The sequence below is a fragment of the Citrus clementina genome, unplaced genomic scaffold (genome assembly GCF_000493195.1).
Source record: "Citrus clementina cultivar Clemenules unplaced genomic scaffold, Citrus_clementina_v1.0 scaffold_1, whole genome shotgun sequence".
Classification (NCBI taxonomy): Eukaryota; Viridiplantae; Streptophyta; class Magnoliopsida; order Sapindales; family Rutaceae; genus Citrus; species Citrus x clementina.
The window spans coordinates 26,410,105-26,427,608 of NW_006263303.1; the positions used below are offsets into that span (position 1 = coordinate 26,410,105).

Genomic DNA, 17,504 nt, shown 5'->3' on the forward strand with positions numbered 1-17,504 from the left:
ATGTTTATATATACCCAACTGCTTGTTTCTTACGAAGTACGATGCCCGAATCAAAGATCATGCTTGTGTTTTATTGGCCAATGTTGTTCAGGAGGGTTCATTTTTTGAAAGGTATGTATTCTACTCGTTGATTTAAAATCCGATGTTGTATTGTGCAATAGCCTTCGAGAATATAAAAATCACAATAGATATGAATATTAAAGCACTAATTAACGGCCTCCCATGTCGTTAGAGATGTCATTAGAGAAAACTTTTAGTTTTTATAGTCATAAGTGAGATTTTAGTCATTTTTGAAATTGAGATACTATAACTTTTAAGTTGTAATTGCTGTGAAAAAAAAAATTATAACTATGAAATAAAAATTAATAATATGTAGTAAATATAAATTTTAAATAATAATTTTAACAAAATTATTAAAAATATAATAAATTTTATATCATACAAATGAAAAATCATATTAATATAATTTTTAAATTATAACAATTAATATTTATTAAATACTTTAATACTATACCTTTTAAATTACATATGTTCAACCTTAATTTTAAACTGAGCATTTGAACTCATGATATATTTATGCTCTGTCATCTATTATAAACACAACGCATATTTATGAGCCACATAAAATATATGGTGTGGATTTTGAAAAGCAGCGATAAATTTTGGATGGTGGGAATTTAGCTACTTAGAGGGGGGTTGGCCCAATTGAAAAGCTAGCAGGCCCAATTATGGCCTTCCGTTCGCGAAGAACAGGCCTATCCATGAAGCCGAACAGGCTACCATTTTCGAGCGTCAAAATCAACCACCCCCAAACCAAAATAAAAAATAAAAAAAACGACGGGGATTTTGATTTTGAAGCGGAAGGGGAAGCAGAGAGAGTGGAGAGATCAAGAGGCTGTCAAGTGAAGTGAGCATAAAAAAATGGGTGGAGGAATGGAGGCGAACAAGAACAGGTTCATAGAGGAATGGGGGGCAGCGAGAGAGAATTTGGAGCACAATTTCAGGTGGACTCGCCGCAACTTGGCCCTTGTTGGCTTATTCGGCATCGCTGTCCCTGTTTTCATCTACAAAGGCATCGTCAAAGAATTCGTAATTTCTCTTTCCCGATTTTCTTTTCTTAGATCTAAGCTTTCGAATCGATATCCTCTCCCAGTACAACACTTTTGTTGATTAACTGGAAAAATTGTAAGTAATTGTCGTTTAGGGCTAGAATAACAATTGATAATTGTTCAGGATTAAAGTGGTGATTTGAAGATATTACTGTAGTTATATACTTTTGCTAAATTAGACGAGAACTTGAAACTATGAGAGTGAGTAATACTGCTTTTAATATTTTGTTTTTAACAATTTACTTGTGTGTTTCGTTTCTGAATTACAACTGATGAAATGGATGAGTTTCAATTAACAATTTACATTGACTGACGGCTTGCCGTCAGTGTTGCTTTGCCATCTGGCATGGGGATTTTTTGTTTTGCACTCAATACTTGCCCTGTTAGGGGTAGCACTAGTTAGGAATTCTGGTATGAGTAATATTATTTTGTCCCAAACTTATATTAGTTCGTGCGGCATTATATCATATGGATCAGTGAATGATGTGGTTAAACTATTTGGTTTGAGCAAATCACTGAGGCTGAGAAATTGGGATAAGTTTGATAAGAGCGGCATTAATCTTTTGTCATTCCTACAATCAACCTTGCTGAAAGGAAGTGTGCAACCAATATAAATGCATGGGGTTTTAATGTTATGTTGCAATATTTAGGTTTAAATATTAGCAGAGGGTTGATTTTTCTTAAGAGTTTAGTACTGAGTATCTCCGATTAATTGGGCACAAAATTTATTTATAAAATTAGTTGATCTCAAGTTATTTTCTTTGCTGCTTTGTTTAATTATTGATTCTCATGACATATTTGCTGAACTCTGTGACAGCACATGCAAGATGAAGATGCAGGCAGACCATACAGGAAGTTCCTGTGAGTTTTTCTTCTAATATTTGTTTAATAATAACTACGATGAAGAAAAACTGAGTTTGTAGTTTTCCAGCATTTGGGAACTACTTTCCTTTGCTGTTGTAGTTTGAATTCTGCTTATGCTTGAATATTCCAATGTTATTTGAAGATTGTTTTTTTTGGGTAATGCTTCAATCCATTTGCCTTGGAGCTTCCCATGCTTCTTATATTGTGGAATCTGCTTCACTGTTACTGTAATTGTTTTGGATTATGTTATAATTGCGTGCACAGAAGCTGCATATAGAAGTAAGATGCTCTTTCACATCTTATTCTAGTACGCATGATAGAACAAATCTAATGTATGAGCTGATTACCTGTTTCAATGTAATAAAGAAACTGAGAAGATACGTACGTTTTGAGATCGTTTGTTGCTGCAATGGCTCTACAAAATTGACATAGAAACTTTACTGCACAATAATGTACATTGTATTGGCAGGGATAGAGGCCTCTCCTTTACTTTTGATTGAATGGAGTCGGCCTGAGGTAGAAGTGAAATGATGTCCTCTGATTCCTCAGCTGAAAATTGCATTCCATCCTAACCATGTTTTGTGCATGCCAAATGCCTTAAGCTTGGTCATTGTCTTGTTCTTAGTTGAAATTTTTCATTCCTTTCAATGATCACTTTTTTTGAAAATATTGTTTCTTATTGATTAATTTGTTACCCCCCCCCCCCCCTCCTTCTTTACAACTCGTAATATAGCTTTGAAATTTTTGACTATATCACACTTGCTGACATGATTACAAATTTACTTTTCAAAATGATGTCACTCTTTATGTTTGCTCTTTATTGTTTCATCAGGAGGGCCATTGAGAATTTTTTATTTTTTTTCACATGTTTCGATTTTAGTAGGGGGGGGGGGGGGAGTATACGGTTCGGTTCTGATCCAAAACTGAACCGACCGGAACCGAACAGTTCTCAACAGAACCGAATCCAAACCGAATGTTAGAACCGAACCAAGTGAAGTATTTTGTTTTGATTCGGTTCAATTCGACCGGCAGCTGCTGGCTGTAATTGAATGATTCACGCCGGTCACAAGTTAAACAACATGCAGTTCACGGGCGCAACGTAAACCACCTCAGGAGACACCTTCAAAATTTCATCAATCAATTACGCCATGCCCCAAAAAAAAATGTTCAATTCACATCAAGTTAAAATAATTCGACTCTTTGCACTCATTGGAGCTCTGCAATTGACACAAATTATATTAACGGGATTTCGTCTCTATTTTGTTACCCCACCACCATATTTTCTTCGCATTTATGTATGATGATCGAATAGAATAGATCACTCCTTGAATTTTCATTCCACAGACACAAAAATGGAGCCCCAATTGCAGCATGTCTGCAGGATTATCATTCTCTTCATCATCACCGCTAACACTCTGTTGGGCACTTCTCAACCTGGAAAGTACCGTTTAAGCCCGGAAGATCACAACGCAACCATATATGAGATGACGGCAGGCGGCTGGCGAAGATGAGGCAAGCGAGTGCCAGCTGACTCGTGAGTGGTGGGCGCTGGCGGAGATGACGGCAGAAAAGCGTGAGAGGCTGACCAGCCTCGTGGATTAATTATTATGAGCGAAATTGTTGCACATATCAATAAATGACATGACGATTAATTTATAATATAATTATATTTAATGTAATATGAATGAGGTTACACTTTTCAATCAATATTTAGACTTTCCTAATTATAATTGTAAATTGTAATATCGTGTAATTTTATAAATTATGAAATTATTATTCAATAAATAATACCACAACAACACTTCTGTAAAAAATTTGTGACATCACTTAAAAAATCGGTGTTGTGCTTGATGATAGGTCGTCCTGATTTTGTGGGCATAAAAGCTAAAAGCCCATGTAGAAGCTGACAGCCCTATTAATCCACTCACGTTTGGCGGGAAAATTAAGTACCCATTTTGGTGTACGTGGAAGCTTCCTTCTCCCCATTTTTTATAAAACCCTAATAAAAAGCATAAACAACCGGCCGACTGAGACACTCCAAAATTTTTCATCTGCCTGAGCTTCAGTTCTGATTACAAATATGACGGTGCTTCGATCTCGCGTAATACCTCCAACTAAACCCGAAATTGAAACCTTAAAGCATCCGGCGAATAAGATCGAGCCCGCCACTCCCGCCCGGACCTGGGACACTACTCGACCTGCTTCCAGTGGTGATGACGATGGTGGTGACGCGGGCAGGAAGAGGAAATTGGATGTGAGTGAAAATTTACTGGGTTTAGAGGGTGGGGATAGTGAAGGATTTTTGAATTTGAGGTCGGGGAAGAAGGTTATAAAGAGAATCGGGGAAACTGATGGGGGTAATTCTGTCGATGGGAAAGAGAAAGAGAATGGGAAGGAAACAATGGATTTTGAAGAAGTTAGAATGTTGAGGGAAGTGAGTAAAGATGGCGCTGATGTAGATAAATTGGACATAAAACAAAATGCTGATGGGAGTTGTAGTGAAAAGCGTCGAAGAAGGTTTGGTAGAGAGGAGAAAGGGAAGGCGAAGTTAATTGATGAAGATTCGACGGTGAATGGCAGTGAATTTATCAATTTGGATTTGGAATTGGGTACTAAACATTCTGAAGAAAATGTAGGTAGCGTGAGTGAACCGAGAACGGAACAAAGGGTAGATAAGAAAAGTAGTGTTAGACTAAGTGAATCGAGAATGGAACAATTCAGGGATATAGCTAGGCAAAACGCATCTAAGTTTGCTTATTTCAATGTAGAGGAGAATCATTTGTCTGATGATAATGAAAGGCTAGTGGTGGCAGATGGAGAAGTGGGGAGGGAGATTGAAGATTGGCCTGGTCCTTTCTCTACTGCAATGAAAATTGTTAGGGATCGAGAGAAGAAGCTGAGTGGGGGGCAGAGGATTGGCTCTTTGGACCCAAAAAAGAAAAGTAATTCATCAATATTGTGGATTCCCAGAAAGGGCCAGCGTCAGGGCCCGAAATTAATCATTCCATCATTGAAGGAATTGAGTATGAAAATTCTTGTTCAGAATGCTGACGCAATCACTTCACTTGAACATGTCCCGGATGCACTGAGGCACAAGCTTAGTTTCATGCTCTGTGATTCTCGGCAAATGAATAGTCATTTTCTGAACCTCCTTTTCAGTGGGTCTCCTACTGAGATCCGTCTAAGGGATTGTTCTTGGCTTACAGAGCAAGAGTTCACTAAAGCTTTTGTGAGCTGTGACACCAAGAACTTGACGGTATGGTCCTTTCTTGAGAATGATGGCTTTTTTTTTTTTTGTATTTCTTACGGTTGCATTAGTTTGGTGTTCAGTTCACTTTGTATTCCGGTCTTCGTTCGCAATAATTTGTCGAGTGCTTTGTTTCAGTTTAAATGCTTCCCTTAGTGTTTGGCATATCTTGTTAATAGTTAGCAGAGGAGTTCATGGAACTGTGGCCAACAGTTGTAATTTGTGGACAATATTTGCAAGTACCATTAGAAAATACGCCACTGGAAATATAGCTTTGTGACCTTTTGTTTCTTTTGAGTTCAGTATTATCTTGTCAAAAGACTTTTTTTTTTTGAAGTCAGCAATGTGTAAGTGCAGTTTCCTTGATGAATATGTAATTTAGTTTTTTTGTTTCTTTTTGGGTGTAACTGTTGGGAGAATTGAAAGTCTTTGCTTTATCAATCAGGTTCTCCAACTTGACCGATGTGGACGCTGTATGCCAGATTACATTCTGCTATCTACCTTAGCTAGTTCATTGAATAGCTTGCCTTCCCTCACAACTTTATCCATCTGTGGTGCATGCCGGATTTCAGATGTCGGGTTTAAGGCACTTGTGACTTCAGCTCCTGCTCTAAGATCTATAAATCTCAGCCAATGCTCTCTTCTTACCTCAACTAGCATGGACATCTTGGCTGACAAGTTGGGTTCATTTATACAAGAACTGTATATTAATGATTGCCAAAGTCTTAATGCTATGCTTATTCTGCCAGCACTGAGGAAGCTAAAACATTTGGAAGTTCTGTCAGTAGCAGGCATCGAAACTGTTACTGATGAATTTGTCAGGGGATTTGTTTATGCATGTGGTCATAATATGAAGGAGCTTATTTTGACTGATTGTGTGTAAGTTTCTAAAGCTATAATATGTTATTGTTTTTTGAGATCCCTTGGATTCAGAATTGTTTGGCTTCTTTATTTATGTTTGGTTCCAAATTTGGTGCAGGAAATTGACTGATTTTTCCTTGAAAGTCATTGCTGAAACCTGTCCCAGACTATGTACCCTTGATCTTTCTAACTTGTACAAATTGACAGATTTTGGTATTGGGTATCTTGCTAATGGCTGTCAAGCTATTCAAACTTTAAAACTCTGTCGCAATGCATTCAGGTTTGTTTTTCACCGCGATTTTGGGGTTTAGTGGTTTTATCTTCTTCCTTGTCAGCGCAGCAAAATCTACTGTAGCATCCCACCATTCTTTATTTCTGCTAGTTGAGATCTTAAAATGTTAGTTTTATTCATATTTATTTATCATGTGCTCCTGCAGATTATTTTATTGTAAATGTTTACATGCTTTACATCTGAGCGTGAACATAATTGTAGAATTCCTTTGTAATAGTTGATTCTTATTTTTGGGAGCCCTTTGGCAATACCAACAAGCACTAGCTTCATGAATAATACATCATGTGATTACTTCTTCTTCTTCTTCTTCTTCTTCTTTTTGCCTTTGTGGATATGTAAGATGAAAGGCAGAAACTGTCCTAAGCCTGCCTCCAATCCTTGATGCATTGGTATTCTTCTCCACAAGCTTCACTAAATCATTATTGGAAGTGCATTCTCATAAATTGCTTAATGTTGGTTTTTCAGATTGGTTGAACTGCCTATCTGTGTTGTATATATTCATTAATGCTTAGCAGTGATTTGATTGAACTTTGAAACTTTTTCAGTGAGTCTTCTAAGCCATTGAAGATTGTGATATGCATACTTGGTTTTGTCTCCAACTTAGAGTTTTGTACTTTTGTTCACCCAAATATGTTTATGTAGGTGTTTTCTATAAGCATGTAATTTCTGAAGAAAGTCAGCTCTAGAGAAGTTTTTGGGCACTGATGTTTTCTGGCTGATTCAGATACATATATTGGAAACTACTTTGAAATGTTTTCTTTGTTTTCATGTGATGTAAGACTCTAGATATGAAAGTATAGTCTTAGGGTTTGCTGAAGAATACATAGAGTTTAGAGGGCCTTTTTTATACTATGAGTTAGGCATTCCCCTTGTGTAGAGAATTTGAATGTCCCAAGCCATCATTTGCCCTCTCTCCTAGAAGTAAACGTTAATTGATTCTGGTGAACGTATTTAATCTGTTGTGTTTAATGTATGATTATGCTTTGTTCCTTTTGGCGCATCGTCAATGTGATTTCTAGGCATTTTCGATCCTCTCAGGTACAGTCCTGACATTAATGACATAACTCTCATTTTTGCTACCTTCTTCTGTATATTACAGTGATGAAGCAATTGCTGCATTCCTGGAAACAGCTGGGGAGCCTTTGAAAGAACTTTCATTAAACAATGTCAGGAAGGTAAGCTTGTTAATTCCTTTTCTGAGGTGTGGTCTGTGTGTTTATCTTAGGTTCTTTTTAAGAAATTGTTCAACATGATATTGCAATTGTCCCTCAGTTGCGCTGTATGCATATTATTTCAAGGATTGATTTGAGAGTTTCTTGAATTGGTTCTTACGTGAATTTCATATGAGAAAATTCTGCATTGCTATTGCATGAATCCCTTATATGCTTGATTATCTCTTTTGGATCCCAATCTTTTACCAAGCTAGGGTAATTACCTGCTTCATTTTCAGTTTAGTTGGGATGAAGGGCTTTCTTGGAGTTAAAAGTATATTGTCAAGATTTTTGATAGGGGTATTTGTAACTTTTTCTTAGGTTGCTGACAATACTGCCTTATCACTTGCCAAACGATCAAACAAATTGGTAAATTTGGATTTATCATGGTGCCGGAATTTGTCAGATGAAGCTCTGGGTCTGATTGTTGATAGCTGTTTGTCACTGAGGATGCTCAAACTTTTTGGATGTTCTCAGGTGTGCTCCCTGTGTTATACAAATATTACAAATCCATCTAATCATCGGGAAAGAAAACTATACATATTCTGGGCTTTAAAGACTAATATTTAACTATGCTACTTGTGTAGATTACAAACGCTTTCCTGGATGGTCATTCAAATCCGGATGTGCAAATCATCGGTTTGAAGATGTCTCCAGTATTGGAACATGTCAAGGTACCTGATTTTCATGAAGGTCCATTGCATTATTCCTCTGTTTTATCCTCGTTGTGATCCAAAAATTGGATTCTTAGATGTGGGGTGTTGACATCGTCATTTATTGCAACCGGGAAAATTCAATATATAAAGGGCACATTTTGTTTTTTTGTTTTTTGGAAAGATAGTATAAAAGCAGTTACATATGATATTTTTATTGTATAGATTTTCTATAATCCCTGACAGCTTCAATTATGCCCTTCTTCCCCTCGTGTAAACATGGAGAAATCCTTGTTTTCGATGGATGCCTGCCGCAGAGAATTATGAGAGAGCAGCCGATTGTACAAGCTGACTCAAAATCTCATGGATTTTACCATTTTAGACACTCCGACAACTTAAGAGACCTCATATCAATCGAGCATAGATTTAACATTGAAGTTTCATAATCAGTGTTTTCGAATCAGAATTTACGTACGGGAAATTTCATTTACCCCCGCAAGTCATTACATTGTTTATTACATACCGCTAGTGGTTGACTGACTTTGGCAAATGAAAATAATATGTTTAGCCTTATTAGGGGGTTTCTCTTACAAACAAGATTTTTAAAAAATTAAAATTAAAAAGCCAATCGAAGAGGAGGAAAAAAGAAAAAAAAAAGATCATCTTTAATTAAGGAGAAATTTTAGAATGCATCAAATGTAATACAATCAATTAATATATATATATATATATATATATATATATATATATATATATATATATATATAAAATGTGTGTTTAAATTTAATATAACCATCATTTATATGATGATTTTTTAAAATAAAAACACATATGTCTAGGGATGGCAAAATCTCAGGCTGGGTCCGGGTATCGCAATGACCAAACCTGACCCAGATGCATAGATATCCGGGCCATGTTGTGCCGGGTTTTAATCCAGGTACCCGGATTTTTTTTTTAATATTATATGTGTATATATATATATATATATATTGGTAATTTTATAAGTTTTAAATTTATTTTAATAAAATTTGACATGAAAATGTGAATTTTAAGTGTTTACAATTATATATATATATATAATAAATGAGTCAAATAAATATAAATATTTAAAATAATATATATTTTATAATATTTTTTAATAAAATCCGTGTTTCGGGTTTATCAAGTGATGTCCAAGACTGGCCCGATTTCATATCTGGTCCAAAACGCCCGGGTACGGTTCGGGTTCAGATCGAATGGGTATTTTTGCTACTCCTACATATGTCATAACATGATTTTTTTATTGTATGGTTGATATGGTATCTCTGATGTATTTTAGAATTTTTCTTAATTTTCTTAATTAAGAAAAAGAATTTTGTTTGAAGTCGAAGTCCTCCACCATAAACTCTTTGTGAAAAAAAGTCTTATAATCATCTTTCTTTTGAGTGTTGAAAATTGATTTGAAAAAAAAAAAAAAAAGAAAGAAAGGCAGCTGCCAATTTTGTTGCCTTTGAAACCTTTGAAAAGTGGCTAAAATGTTCCAAAAACATTTCAGCCACTTGCCTTGATTGTAGGCAAGTTTTGCCTGTAAGGAAAAGAGGAAGAAGAGCATTTTCTCCTAAAAATTTAGAGCTTCCAACATGGGAGAGAAACGTTCTTAAGCATGTAGATATATTAAAAGAGCATTTGGATCCTCAATATGGATATTATGACTTTGTTTTGTTAAGGAATATTTCTCAAGATTATGTATTCGGGGTTTGGATGAGAGAAAATGATTTATGAGAATGTGGTTGTAATAATTGTTTACATAGTAAATATTTTTTCTTTGACTGTTTTTTAACAACGACTATAGTTTTTTTTTTTTAGATTTGAAGTTTTCCACGTAAATTTTGTGTTGTGTGATTGGTGGATTCTCCATTTAATTTTTTCCATTTATTCGTAACTTGACAAATTGCTTAAAAGTGATCTTGGATTAGTTTACGAGTTTGATTCAACAATAATTTTATTATTAAAACTAATTAAAATATTTATTTAATTATAGTTTATTTAATTTCTTATGAATTAAAAATGAAAACTAAATTAATATCAAATAAAAATTATTTTTAATTTTTTTCTTATAAAAATTATATTATAATATTACGATTTTGATTATGCATAAAAATTCTATTTTATTTGAAACTTCCAATCAACGTCAATGATATTATTTAAATATAAGTCATAATTTAATTATTTCTAGTTATATTATAAATATTTAATAATATTTTTTTAAATTAATTAAATATTTTTAATATTAAATAAAAATTATTTTAAAATGTAAATTATAAAATTATTTAATAGTTATTTGAGTTAAAATACTATTATAAGTTAATGTAGAAAATGGATTTACAAATATTATTTAAATAAATAAATTAACTATTTTTAGTCTTACCAAATAAACATTTTGTATTATTATTAATTAAAAATAGGATTAATTATTATTTAAACTGAAGTGAATGAAATTTATTTAAATTTAAATTTAAATTTCATAAAATATTATTTTATTAATGAGTTATATTTGCTGAATTTTTTTAATTAATTACTTACATAATTTAATAATGAATTACATGATTCATTGTTACATAATAAATTGAGTAATTAATTTGCTTAAACGATAAAGCTTATCCTAAGTAATTATTCCATGGGGCTATATTTGGAAGACAAGATTGGATTACATTAACTTTTAGGATTAGATTAGATTATATATAATATTATTTTTAGTTTGGTACAATATCGGACATGCCTATGTTAATTTAATTTAATAAAGTTAAATAACTATTTAAATAATATAATATTTTAAAATTATATTGATAATTATTGACTTTAATATCTAATATTCAATACTACTATAAAGAAATATTTGGTTATTTTTATGTTTAATATTCAATACTAGTTTAAATAAATTAATGAATAAAAATTTGATATTTTATGTAAAATAAAATTATAGGCTAAAAAAATTATGAAATTTATTATTATGTTTAATTTTTATTAAAATATTAGGTTAAATAAAAAAACAAGAGTGATAAAGCGGTTACAAATTCTTCATTTAATTGCAAAGCATAAAGAAAAGAAAAGAAAAGATTCTGCACAGCCTGCGGTGGGGACGGACAAGAACATTAAAATGGCGGCAACTACTGATGAGAAGAGTGAGAGTGATTCTGAAATGCCAAATATTTATGAAGGCGGTATCTTTAAAAAAAAAAATTTGGTTACCACCAGGTACAGTGATTGCTGCTGCAAATACTACTGTGGCAAATCAGTGCTGCTACTAAAGACAAAGAGGATGCCGTATCTTTTCATCCATTTCTCGCCTTCTTTAACCAGTTCCTTACGTGACTCCGTAAACACTGTTGCTGGTGTTTTCCCTGCACAACTTTTTTCCTATTTATACTCTAGCCGTACAATTTTCTCCTCTTCCTGTATCAAACTTCCAGTGTCCGTATGCAAGTCTACGGTATTATTATTATTAAAAAAATAGGGATGTCTTTTTTTCAGCCCAGATCTCTCACAGGATTTGAACTTGAGTGACTAATTAAATAAAATTACTTAGAAATCCACCAAGCTAAGCTAAGCCTTTGAGGACGTCAATAAATATGTAAAGTAGTACCTCTCAACTGTGGCTGCAATGCTTATTGCTTAATAATCGCCTTAAACCAACGTCACTCATGCTGCGTCTGCATAGTTGCACCGGAGATGAGACTGAATCGATGCTGAGGTGTCAATTGTCCGGCTAAACGCAAAATATATTTTACCAGAAGTGTTTCAAAACTGCCCGTTTGAAATGGGATTGAATACGTTTTCTTGACCGTTCTTAACTGAAGTCATGATATCAGTATTCATGAAGCTACTTTCATAGTCTAGCTAGTATACTAATTGCCTCTGCGCAAAGCTGCTTTACAAGTTTAAGTGCTCGATGATGGATCAATTTTATCTCTTATATTTCCTTATTGTTTGGAACTGCTTGCATCTAGTTTAAGTGTTAATCATTATGTAAGTAATGATCGATGATGAAATTAATTAATATAGCAATTATGAGGTTCCACGTCTTAGACTTAGAAATACCTAAAATTTTAAAATGTCTCCAAATTCCCTTTTCGGTGAGAACAAATTAGTTCATTTGATTCAAACTAGAATCTGAAATTAAATTTGGTAATCTAGGAAGAACAATCATGAGAACAAATCAAGGTAGGCATTTCATTTCTTGAATTAGTTCGTGTTAGCTCTCTTGATCAGTGCTTGATTAGAGTGAAAGGCCAGAAATTGCTATTGTAATATGAAATATGCAATCAACATATTAGGAGTTTTTCTTTTTTAATTTTTGTGGAAATTAAAGATATTAGGAACTTAGACCCAAGAGATTGATGTAAATCTATATCACCTCACACAAAATAAAAACTTAATGATTTCAGTAAATCAATGTGTCTATCCACGCCAACACAAAAATTTTTGGCCAATACATGTGCCTGTACATATCGATATAGACATAAAAAACTAATCATAGTTTAAATCTTTATAACATCGATGTGAGTCCTCATCTGGTGAGTTCACTCGATTAAATAATGGATTAAAGTTAAAGAAAACAAGAATGAACTCCATATTCCAATTAAAGTATATATATATATGCTTTGCTTTGAAGGAGTGCAATCTAGACGTAAATAATGTATTAATTTTTCAATGCATTGCTTTGAAAAACCAATGTATTCATTTTTCAAAAATAAACTATCTTTTTCACTAATTGACAAGGGTGTCCCTTATGTAGCGTACTTTTCAATTTTGGAGCAAAATTTTCTTATATACATTGTCAACAAAAAGAAACTAACAGGTGGGCTTCAACTAAAATTCTAATTACGTACCTAACATTCGAGATGCAGACATTTCAACAATAACATGCACACCGCCGCACCGCCCCGAGACACTCACAATGATAAATAAAGCGTTGCCGTAAATTTAGCCGTCTCCCAATTACAAATGCCGCAATCAAAAGAGAGTCACGACCGTATAATTCAATTGAAGCTACCTCGGCATAACCTTCAACGTGTTTCTGTGTCAAGTCTAAGATGAGAATTGTTAATTGGCCAACTGTAAATAGCCAAGAGAATCTATTAGGAATTTATATATATATAATTGTGGTATAAGCTCAAAGATATACTGTGATTAGCTCGAAAATCCTCCTACTAATTTGATCTAGAGAGATATAATAACCTACTCCAACTTCTATGGAAGGAAATAGATATGTCCTTATTAGGACTAGAACTTATGGGCTGTTGAAGATACCTAACTCTAGCATAGCTAAGGCATGACTCAGAAAAAAATTGTAAATTTTCTCTTTTCATTATCGTCCCAAAATTTTAAAAGACTCTCCCTCTTCGTTACCTCATTTTAATTATTTTCTCTCTCTCTTCAATATTCATCTCTAATCTAGTTGCTGACATTTTTGAAACCTAGTGAAGAACAAGAAGATTTTTAACGATCAAGATGATTTTGCTAGCAAACTTGTGCTCCGTTGTTACAGTCCCACTTTTTTTTATCCCACTGAATTGCAACCATTGCTTTTGGCTGTCGCTACGAATGAACTTAAAAAACAGATAACTCATGTGGGTGCTTGAGTCAAAGATTTGAACAAATGCTAAGTCTAAGTCATCTTGGAGAAAACTTTACCCGTAATGGCGGAAATCAATAGCCGAATCTGCTAGCAAGATCGTGCAAACCAATGATGCAAGGTGATTATTTTTTTTATGTTTTCGATATTGTCAATAATTTTTTGCGAAAAAACCAAGTACAGATTGCCAATATATTCCAACCTTTAATTAAAGTATCAAAGGTATTTTAAATCGTACCAACTCGGAAGCCACACTAACATTGCAAAAGAAACCTCCTCAAAATAATGTATAATGCTTATTAAAATAATTTTTTTCATTATGACAATAAATAGTAAGCCAACTGAAAAGTAAATGAATAAAACTTAACGACAGCCAGTACATCGAAAATATGAAAATAAATAATAATAATAATAATAATAATAATAACAATAATGGTGGCAGCCACTCATGCTTCAAAAATCTTCTTCTTCCTCGTCATAAAAATCTTCTTCTTTTCAGTGGTAATGACAACAATCATTTTGGCTTTGGGTAAAATAAAAAAAGGCTGCCAAAATTATTTCATCAACAAAAACCTCCTTGTTTTTCATTAGGTTTCAAAGATCGACAGTAGCTAGAATAGGGATGAAAATTGAAAAGAAAAAAAGATAATTAGAATGTGGTACTGAAGAGAGAACATAATATTTATTGTCTCTAATTTTTTAAAATTTAAAAATTTAAAAAGAATAAAAAAAGAAGAAATTTAATATTTTTTTAATATATATTATCATGTGTCTAATTATTCTTAATTAATGGTCATGCCGTGGAATAAAGAGGTTGTTGGATTATTTGAACCTTTTCATTTTTCATAATTTTTAATGCCTTAAATTTAATAAACCGCTGCCTATCACCTTCGAAGGCGTAAATCGTAATCCGCAAATTAAGACAACTTTGCATCTTTTTGTTTTTTTTTTTTTTATGACAAGACAACTTTGCATCTTCACTCAAGGATTCAGAATTTCAGGCCACTGAACCCAATCACTTCCGCTTCCTACATGTCTTAAAAAATCAGCCGACAATAGCTTTCCCTTAATCTAAATCTTGTTTGATTTTCGGACGGGGACGGGGGACCCACCTGGCCGCTTTTGTCACGAGAAGGGTACGATGGGACATAAGTACGTCACACGTGGGTCGCGCTCCTTTGCAGTTGGAGGAGAGCGCACAATGCACTTTCGCATTTCGCTAGTGGACAAAATGAACGTGCTCGAACGCTGCAGCGTACCAAGATTAGTTAATTAGTTATCGTTATCAACGCCCCAACTCAAGGCAATGCAATAATAACACTCAGCCCCCTTCAAAAATATCTAATCCCTAATAGCCACGAAAGTAAGGCAAATGCTATGTTACAATTAATGTAACATACACACTCAACAACAACCACACAAATTGTGTGGGCCCATTATTTGTGTGGTTGTTGTTGAGTGTGTATGTTACATTAATTGTAACATAGAGGCTCCCCGAAAGTAATCATCCAAAACCTTTTTGTTGGTAGATTTGGAATTTTACAAGCCAACAAAAAATAGTGCGGTACATTTATCCGCGAAACTGACGAGGCAATTTTGATTCATCTGTATTTTAGTTAAAAATATTTAGTGTACTAGTTTATTTATTTGTGTCAATGTATTATTAAAGATAAAACACATCATATTGCCTTCAATTTTTATTGTCATCTAAACTAATAGTGTCTATTAACGAATATATCTAAATAAATATTTTCCAAATTATAGGAATATAAATATTATTTTCTCTTAAAGCTTGACATGAAACATAACATAACAAGGAAATTTTAGAATACATATAAATATTTTATCAATCACATAATTAGTAAATAATATTATAATATATATGCACTTATTTTTAAAAATTATAATTATATATGCATTTATTTTTAAAAATTATATCCTGCCTTTAGGCGGACTTTTACTAAGCCCATGCGTGCCAATTTAACATCTGTTAGTGACCTATTTAAGTGGTCTATGACATTCTCAGGTGCACGTATCCTCATTTTTTTAAATGCAGACACGCTTTTAATCAACACAGTGTAAGATCGTTAATTTTTTATGAACGATAAAATCATACGGTTTAAAATAGTTAAAAACTAACTCTCTTAAATCTCATGATTTAAAAATATATCTGCATAAGAAAAAATAAGGATGCTCGCACTCAAGAAAGACTAATATTAATTGTATCACTTCAAGAGTTGGACTATTGACACATCTCTTAGCATTCTTTTCAAATCCCTTTTCTGTATATATTCTTATTAGTTTCTAAAATAACCTTCATTTATTGTACTTTCTTAATAAACCCCTACGTCAATATTTAAAATAAAATTGTTAAGTGCTCTCTCTCACCCTTCTCCCGTTTCAAACTGCTTTCAACTTTTTCTTGATTAGAGCGTTTGTGAATTTTTTATTTTTATCTCTATCTCTCTTTGTTTTCTTAGTGGATAATAATTTTGGTATATACATAAAGAACGTGTGTGAATCTAAAAGAAAAACTTGGTCTATGTAAATAATTTATATAAAAATAATTTTCCCAAATTTTTTTTTCCCCCAAAAATTTAATTTATTTTTGGATAAAATTTTTTTTTTAGGAAAATCCATTGTTTTTTAAAAAAACCCTTAAATATAAGGTATAAATTTATAAATCCAAATTAAGGGGGGTTTCTTCGGGGGGGTCCCAATACCTCCCCCCTTCCTTTAAATGTGTTTGGAATTTTTTTAACCAAGGGCCGGGGGGGGGTCCAACCCCCATTTCACCCCCCGCTGTTCCCTTGTTTTAAAGGGGGGGGGGGGGGGGGGGTGTTTTAAAAAAGCAAGAAAAGAAACAGGAAGTCTCTTTGATCTTCAAGAGCATATCATTTATGAAGAAGCTGCTAGTAAGCTCTTGAAACTTGAATTGTTCAGACTTTGATCCCAAAAGTGCCCATCAATGGTGACTTTGAAAGCAGGAAGCAGACCACCATGGGTGGGATTAGGAGCAGCAGTTTGGGTGCAAATAGCAGCTGGGAATGCATACAATTTCCCTCTGTACTCACATTCTTTGAAATCGGTGCTTGGATTTAACCAACACCAGCTGACCATGCTTGGTGTTGCTAATGATATTGGTGAAAACATGGGCTTGCTTCCTGGTCTTGCATCCAACAAGTTCCCTCCTTGGCTTGTTCTCTTCATTGGTTCCCTCGCTTGCTTCTTTGGTTATGGTGTCCTCTGGCTTGCTGTTAGCCGCACTGTTGAATCTTTGCCTTACTGGTTGGTGAGTATTCTTTCATCTGTCCTTCACTGAGTATTTGTTCTATATGGGTATATCATTTAGTCTTTTCAGATCATTTATAATGAAATTTCCTTGATTGAAATTGGCATCTGCTGTAGTGTAAGGGTTGTTTAGAATTGAGTTACTTCAGCTTTTAGTCTACAGCCATTGGGAACTGAAATCACTAACTGTCAAGTAAAAGTGCATATTAGCTAACAGCTGAACTCTAGTGGTTACTAAACACGCTCTCTAAAATTTAAGTAGAAGCACAATGGTCACAGACATACCTTAGATTTTTATTCTAGTACACAGTTGATTTCTGCTATTGTATTTTCCAAATGGCTCTTCTAGTGCATTTGTATAT

At 33.6% G+C, this 17,504-nt stretch overlaps 3 protein-coding genes across 4 annotated transcripts in view; all 3 read left to right on the top strand.

Annotated features, from left to right (window-relative positions):
- Positions 1 to 808: 808 nt before the first annotated feature.
- On the top strand, positions 809 to 3,566 carry LOC18055512. Of its 2 annotated transcripts, XM_024192249.1 has the most exons (3): positions 809 to 1,089; positions 1,927 to 1,970; positions 3,318 to 3,566. In XM_024192249.1, the coding sequence occupies exons 1-3, from the start codon at positions 922 to 924 to the stop codon at positions 3,382 to 3,384; spliced, it is 279 nt and encodes a 92-aa protein (XP_024048017.1). In that variant the 5' UTR covers positions 809 to 921; the 3' UTR covers positions 3,385 to 3,566. The 2 variants fall into 2 exon arrangements, with proteins under 2 accessions (XP_024048017.1, XP_006453193.1); XM_006453130.2 differs by lacking the exon at positions 3,318 to 3,566 and having other exon boundaries at positions 810 to 1,089; positions 1,927 to 2,362.
- Positions 3,567 to 3,883: 317 nt separating this feature from the next.
- LOC18055513 lies at positions 3,884 to 8,405 on the top strand. Its single transcript, XM_006453132.2, has 6 exons — positions 3,884 to 5,229; positions 5,666 to 6,099; positions 6,200 to 6,361; positions 7,473 to 7,548; positions 7,906 to 8,061; positions 8,172 to 8,405. Exons 1-6 carry the CDS (start codon positions 4,054 to 4,056, stop codon positions 8,313 to 8,315), a joined length of 2,148 nt encoding a protein of 715 aa, XP_006453195.1. The 5' UTR covers positions 3,884 to 4,053; the 3' UTR covers positions 8,316 to 8,405.
- An 8,297-nt stretch (positions 8,406 to 16,702) lies between these two features.
- Positions 16,703 to 17,504, top strand: part of LOC18055515 (protein NUCLEAR FUSION DEFECTIVE 4) — a 3,745-nt gene continuing 2,943 nt past the window's right edge. The window contains exon 1 of the mRNA XM_006453134.2: positions 16,703 to 17,143. Within this exon, the coding sequence (XP_006453197.2) occupies positions 16,820 to 17,143 (324 nt within the window). The 5' untranslated portion in view covers positions 16,703 to 16,819. The remainder of the gene's footprint in view (positions 17,144 to 17,504) is intronic.

Excerpts from the sequence above, each read along its gene's own strand:
- LOC18055513 (XM_006453132.2), top strand. The coding sequence starts at position 4,054 with ATGACGGTGCTTCGATCTCGCGTAATACCTCCAACTAAACCCGAAATT. Across the intron at positions 6,100-6,199 it reads CTTATTTTGACTGATTGTGT|GAAATTGACTGATTTTTCCT; the intron begins GTAAGTTTCTAA and ends AATTTGGTGCAG. Across the intron at positions 7,549-7,905 it reads CATTAAACAATGTCAGGAAG|GTTGCTGACAATACTGCCTT; the intron begins GTAAGCTTGTTA and ends ACTTTTTCTTAG.
- LOC18055512 (XM_024192249.1), top strand. The coding sequence starts at position 922 with ATGGGTGGAGGAATGGAGGCGAACAAGAACAGGTTCATAGAGGAATGG. Across the intron at positions 1,090-1,926 it reads AAGGCATCGTCAAAGAATTC|CACATGCAAGATGAAGATGC; the intron begins GTAATTTCTCTT and ends ACTCTGTGACAG. Across the intron at positions 1,971-3,317 it reads AGACCATACAGGAAGTTCCT|ACACAAAAATGGAGCCCCAA; the intron begins GTGAGTTTTTCT and ends TTCATTCCACAG.